The sequence below is a fragment of the Octopus bimaculoides genome, chromosome 18, assembly GCF_046866305.1.
Source record: "Octopus bimaculoides isolate indiv1 chromosome 18, ASM4686630v1, whole genome shotgun sequence".
NCBI classification, from domain to species: Eukaryota; Metazoa; Mollusca; class Cephalopoda; order Octopoda; family Octopodidae; genus Octopus; species Octopus bimaculoides.
Genome location: NC_142945.1, coordinates 16185457 through 16192956, shown reverse-complemented (window position 1 = coordinate 16192956; position 7500 = coordinate 16185457). Strand labels below are relative to the sequence as shown.

Here is a 7500-nt window from a genome sequence, read left to right as displayed (position 1 = left end):
TTAAAATACAGTAAAAAATGTAAAGACAAAAATGTTGTGTTGGAAACATTAGGACTTTTACTGTCAACTTGAATATAAAAACAAGAAAAAGACAATAAAGGCTCAAACTGTCAAAACAATAGTTGTTACATACAGTTAAAGTGAGTGTAACAGTTCTATAGTAACATGCATATACAATAACATCTATTCTTAAATCAGTGTCAAAATATTCCATATTTAAGAAAGTAATTGTTTGTTTATTTGAAACTGAAATGAAAAACTTTCACACAAATTAGATGAAAATTAGGGAAAAACAGAAGCAAATATAAAACTCATGTAGGATTGATGATAACGATAACAACTACTACAATAGTTATTCAAATATAGTTTCCAATAAGAGCATAAGACTTGCACTGAAGTAATTTTACATTTAGTAAAATGAAGTATTGAACCCCTAACTCCTGAATCAAATAACCACACAATTTTATTTCTAAAGCACTTGAATATACTATATAAATAATTTTTTTTTTAAATAAATAAAAAATAAAAAATAATGCAATAATTTAAATAAAATAAATATATGAATTAAATATTACTAAAATTATATAATAACAAATTATATATACTTCCCAATATAGGTAAATTTGAAAATAATAATAGAGGATAATTTAAAATTAAAACTATGTATAGTGTAATTACCCCCCTTGGTACTAATCACTTATAAATACCCATAGTTCCCTGCTATCTACTTCCTCAAATCACCATTTTAGTACCAGCAAAAAAGGAAGATATGTATTTGAATTTTTCTTGTTATATATCACGTTTAAAGACAGACATTTTTATTCTGATGTTTAATCTTATATCTCACATTCTGTATTTGACATATACTTGATTTTACATGATTGATACATATGCTAATTCATATTTATAATGTATAATATATAAATTTTAATTCTTAATATTACAAAGTATAATTTTTATTCTTAATTTTTAATTTTTAATTCTTAATTTTTAATCTTTAATGTTTAATTGTATTGCTTATTTTTAAAAGGGATGTAAAATTAGATATATAATATTTTGAAATAGAACCTGAAGACGTGTTGGAATGATTGTAAATCTGATGATTTCATATATGTATTTATATATGTATATATATGGGTATACAGTTGTGTATATGTATATTGTAATCTTCCAATACTGAAACACATGTAGTTCCTTCATACTTAATAAATATAAGTATTAACTAAAGTAAGATATAATTAATGAAGTATATTATATACCCTACTGGTAATCTATACATATATAAAATTGAGAATGTATGTCTGTGTGTGTGTGTGTGTGTGTGTGTGTGTGTGTGTGTGTGTGTCTGTGTGAATCCCTAAAACTCCAGAACTACACAACCAATTTCATTCAAATTTTACACATGCCTTACTTAGGGTCCCGGTTGTGTTTTAGTAAAAAAAAAATGTTAACTTCTTGCATACTTCCAGCCCACAGCAACATCATATCTCCTCCACTATTTAAGTATTACGTGTCAAAAGTGAAGCAAAAACACTCATGTCATTCGAACCGGAATCTCAAAAACATTGTTATTATTAAATTTATGCATTTCTAATCAATTTGGAGATATTTGCTATTGAGTTGCAGATTTTTAACAATGCATTTGGTGATTATTTGCTTTATTTCTTGGGCAAAATTTACAACTTAGAATAAAAGAATAGAATTATTATTTCATTCAAAAATTGATGAGCTTTGTTTTTAGTGATGACTTGAAATGGTAAATATTTTTTCTAACTATATTTGCTTGAAAAAACATACTTTTCTTTATATTAAGCAATTCATTATAATTACTTTTACGATGTGCCTAAATAAAAACCATCGTTATAGATCAGCATTTCTCAACCTTTTTCGCGATTTGGCTTCCCTTGGATATTGAAAAAATTTATTTCGGCTCCCCTGTGTTGATGAAAAATTTAATCCAGCTTCCCATGTATCTGAGATAGACCGGCCAGCCCATGACAAATCTGACAAAAGGGGGGACCCACAGAACTACCAGCTCACGAACTGCATCTGAAAGTTGGCATGCCAATTATGCTGCTAAGGAATTTAGATGCTCCAATAATGTGCAATGGTATGTGGATGATTATCAAAAAATTGTGCTCCCGAGTTCTGTAGGCAACAACCTTGAATGAACCCGCCGCTGGCTAACATACTTATAACTCCCATGTCCCTTACCCACTCCGATACGACCTACAAGTTTAAACAGATGCAATTTCCCATCAAACTGCTTTCCCATGACAATCAACAAGGCGCAGGGACAATCAGTGCAAGCGGTTGGTTTGAATCTGACAGATCAAGTATTATCACACGCACAACTGTATGTTGGCTGTCTCCAGGGTCTTTCTATTTGTGCACCTGAGGAAAGGACAAAGAATGTTGTCTACCAAGAGGCACTCTAATGATAACAACGGCAACTTCAACTGCTCCAATTTCAACTCCGCAATTTTTTCATCGTCCTGTCAGCCCACATAAGTCCAGTCTTGCTTTGCTCTCCTTACTAACTCACCATGACATACTTTTTTCTACCAAGATCCGTCACCCAAACACCACTTTGTATCCACTTCTTCCTCTTTTTAATGTCTTCGTTTCTCTCTTCGCGTCGCTCACTGACCGGGTGAAACCGGGCTTAGCTGCTAATAGGACATAAAATGCATATACACTAACCCAAAATTCTATAAAGAGTCTGCATACTATCATATGCTGATGAGGATTCAAGCAAAATTTACAATTGCTGGAAAGAAACTCTTTCCCTAAATCCAAAAAGCCACAAAATTGACAGGTTACAGAAGCAGTACACATATTGGAAGTGAATTCTGAATCCACACAGAGTTTCAATACAAAAAAGATTAGTGAAGTAACAACATTCCAACAACACTAATACAAGAGCAAGGATAAAATAGGATTAAAGTTTGCTAAAGTCAACACACACACAATATACACACATAAACCAGAAATGCAAATAACCACTGATCCCATATTAGGCAAACACAAACTACAAACTATTCAGACATAATTACACACATACATGTTTTTATTTTGTTACCAACAAAAACAGAAACAAAAATATGAAAATATAACATAAAAACAACATCATAAGACCAAAGTCACTCATGCAACGTTCATACTTGCTTGAAAACATACACAAGAAGGAAAATAAATTAGTAACTGAATGGAAAATCATTGATAAGGTCACAACAGTAGGATGAACATTTTTTAAGAAACTAAACAATAACTGAATAATTGATTTATTTGAATTGTTACACTGAAATTAAAATTAATTATAACTAGAAATGTGCTCATCAGTTATCCTCCTGAAGTATACAATACTGATTCAACATATGGTTTTTACAACAAAATTATTGTAAATCAAATTCAAAATTATATGTATATACAAAAGACACACAAACACGCACACTCACACACACACCACACACACACACACATTTTCCCTTGGCAGTTCTGGTGACTTTGAGAAAAATCTATTCTCAATCAGCACATACTCATATACAAACACTTCTCTCTCTGCACACATGCTTACACATGTGCATACATAAACACTGAAAAGTAAACAGAAATATCCCATAACAGAAAAGTTTTAAGATTAAAAAAAATTATTTATATATTTTCTGTCCCACACTGAAAGAAAGTATATATATATATATATATATATATATATAAACATGGTACAATTATAAGAGATGTTATCTCCGGACAGTACTGCAGTAAATTTGCCATTCGACAATATGTTTACATTAAGCATGGTACAGAGATAACTAATTTAATCTAATACTGCCTTTGTTTGCATTTAAAAGATATATCTATCTATCTATCTATCTATCTATCTACATATATATATATATATATATATATATATATATATATATATATATATATATATATATTTTTTTTTTTTTTGTATATATATTTATATATATATATATATAGATACTTATATATATATGTATATATATATGTATATATATTTATATATATATACATATATACATAAATACATACACACATATACAGAGCGAGAGATAGATAGAGAGAGAGATAGATAGAGAGAGAGAGAGAGAGAGAGAAAGAAAGAAAGAAAGAGTGACACTTACTCTGATGGAAGCTCTGAAAGGAGACAAAATGATAAGATAAGTGTATGCAGGTGTCCCCTCAATTTCTTGATGCCAGGAGGAATGTTACAGAGTGGATTATCACGAAGTTTCAAAATCTCCAAATTCCTCATTTCCAGTAAGGTATCAGGTAATGTCTGAAAAATATTAATGATAAAAATAATAATAATAAGCCTTTCTACTAAAGGCACAAGGCCAGCAATTTCAAGAAAGGGGCTAAGTCAATCATCAGCCCCAGTTTTTCACTGGTACTTATGTTATCGACCCCACAAGGGTGAAAGGCAAAGCTGACCGCCATGGAATTTGAACTCAGAACATAGCAACAGACAAAATACTGCTTTTTAAAATTTTATTTGTAGGACAAAAATTTTGCCTAGCATGCTAATGATTCTGCCAGCTTACTGCTTTAATAATAATAATAATAATAACAACAACAACAACAAGAGCACTTAGATAGCGCAAACCTCTGCTAAAGCAACATCAACATCCTCTCAACGATTAGCCAGAGATGATTTTTGAAATGAGAATTCTTGAATTAAACTTGATTGCTCTCACAAACGAAAATACTAAATATGAACCCGACCACTCTCAAAAATTAAGTAAAAAAACTGGAAAGACAATCCAGAATCCTTGTCCAGTACTGGAATAATCTCAAGGAAAGGAAAAATTGTAGGTGTATATGATGCATAACTATACATATATACACATGTGTGTGTGTGTGTGTGTGTGTGCATATATATATATATGTATATATATATATATATATATATATATATACCTACAATTTTTCCTTTCCTTATATTTCATTTTATATATATATATATATAAAAGAAAATAAATGGAGATTATGAAGTTATTAACAGCAAGACCAATTTGCTGTTAATAATAAACAATTATTAACTTCCTAATCTCCATTTTCTTTTCTTTCTTTTAAATGCATATAAACTATATGTTTTTATATATACCTATTATTTAAAGGAAATTCATTCCCCAAAAATGCTAGGTATTGAACCAGTATTTCCTTGGATGAAACCATCCCTTCATGAGGTTTACACATCCCCTAATTATATTTTATACATATAAAAACTGAAAGTAGGTGATGGACATGGTTCAAACAAAATTTTGGAAATTTAGCTATCATGAAAACCTATTTCTATAATTATATTTTATAAGCACCCTCTACACTCTCGGAGTGGTTGGCATTAGGAAGGGCATCCAGCTGTAGAAACTCTGCCAAATCAGATTGGAGCCTGGTGTAGCCATCTGGTTTCACCAGTCCTCAGTCAAATCGTCCAACCCATGCTAGCATGGAAAGTGGACGTTAAAAGATGATGATGATGATGATATATATGTGTGTGTATATAACTTATCTGAAAGAACCGTGTGTATGACCTTCTTTCGGATGTAGTCAAGGATGTTTATGAGTATAGCAGCAGAAACATCTTACATGTAAAAGCATTACTCCAGTGGGGCTTATACTTGATCTTGTAGAGCTAAACAGAAACAACATGCACAACAATAAGAACAACAAACCCTTCAATACCAATGGAAACCACACCCATAAACAGGGCTGACTAATTGTTGACATTTGATGCTTGTGTTCCACCCTTGCTCCTTATGTAAGTTGTCAGAGGTGAGGTATTTAATGATAATGATGAAAATAATGAGACTGCTAATTAAATATCAAAAGATATTTGATTAGATATCATTAAATAGCTAATTAGCTTCAGCATATAATGCCATAAGTGCCAAATGAGAGGGAAAATTGTTTTACCTCAAATAAATTAGAGGAGAATATATGTTGTACCTGGGTATAAATAAAAACATATACATGTGTATGTGTGTGTATGTAGATATATCTATGCGTAATTATTTGTGGTTTATATTAAAAACGAAAGAGCACTCAACTATATTAAATAACAAGGAGGGAAGGAAGTCTAGATGAATGGACACATGAACATATATATATGAGAATGTATTATATACATACACACACACACATATATAGAGACACATACATACATGTGTATTAAACACACACACATATGTATTTATGCATGTATGTGTGTGTGTGTGTGTATTGAAGGTGTATGGCATAGCGGTTTGGGCTTGTGACTTTTAGTTCATGAGTTCAATTCACAGACTGGGCAAAGCATTGTGACATTGAACATGTCACTTCATTTACCGTTGCTTCAATCCACTCAACTAAGCATAAGTAACAACAACACTCGGTGGTGGTGGTGGTAATGGTGTAAGTAGGTGAATTCTGCTCTGGGGTTCCATTCAGAAGGTAGTCTTCTCACAAGCACATGCACACCATTGAAACTGGGATAAAACTTGAATTTAATTGGCCTGTTGACTTGTGACTGACTTAAGCTTTTATATACGTACATACATACATATACACCTTCTCCTTGACTTGTGACCAAGTTCTGTTCTGACTGACAGGTCATAAGTTGGTCTGGTTGTATGTCGGATTTGTATTTTCAACACTATTTTCATTCAAACACAACTCATGCTTGAAAGCAACTGAGAAAGAGAGAGAGAGAGAGTGGCAGGCAGTGGATGCCTGGGTCTGAGGGTAGCCTGCATTGCCAGACACTGCCATAGTTATTGTACGCACAGCTGTCCAACTTCCAAAAACCAATTTTTTATTTATTTTTTTACTTCCTTATCTTTTTGTAGCTATAAGTGTGGATGGTCGTAAGTCACATAGGCCATAAGTCAAGGAGAAGGTGTACATACATTTACTTTGTTTTCATGTAAAGTATGCATTACATATGTATTTATGCATTATATATATATATATATAGATATATATATATATATATATATATATATATGCATATGTGTGTGTCTCAAAGAACAATTTTCTTCTGATAGACTAGGTGTATAAAAACTAACAACTTCAGCAAGCTATCAGACATGGTTACATTAATTTGAAGGGTACTCAATATTTTTGTAGAGTACAAATTTACTATTCTTAAACAAGTATATCATTGACAGTGACTATGAAGTTTCAGCCAGCAAAACCATCATCGAACTGTGATGCATTGAAGTTAATCTTGGCTTTATACAGCCTCTGTTCAAATAAAATTTTCCTTGGGTATGAGGGTCTGAGTTGAGTGGTAATTAGGTTGTGAGGTGGGTTGTGATAAAGAAGTATTTTGGAGAAATTCTTATTGATTAAATTTGAGGTTATGTTATTGTTTAGAATTTATTCAGGCATGTAGAACTTTGTAAATGGGTGTGTATATTTAGGTATGTCAGCTTCAGGTCATGAGATTGTGCCTATGTGTTCATCTTACAATTGTGTTTCCACAAGTTTTTCATT

General features: G+C 31.5%; 1 protein-coding gene across 5 annotated transcripts in view; it reads right to left on the bottom strand.

Moving 5' to 3' along the window:
* LOC106871185 (uncharacterized) overlaps positions 1-7500 on the bottom strand; it is an 87215-nt gene that overhangs the window by 35846 nt on the left and 43869 nt on the right. For all 5 annotated transcript variants that reach the window (XM_014917521.3, XM_014917518.3, XM_014917520.3 and 2 more), the window contains exon 6: positions 4149-4303. In XM_014917521.3, coding sequence (XP_014773007.1) covers positions 4149-4303 — 155 coding nt within the window. The remainder of the gene's footprint in view (positions 1-4148; positions 4304-7500) is intronic.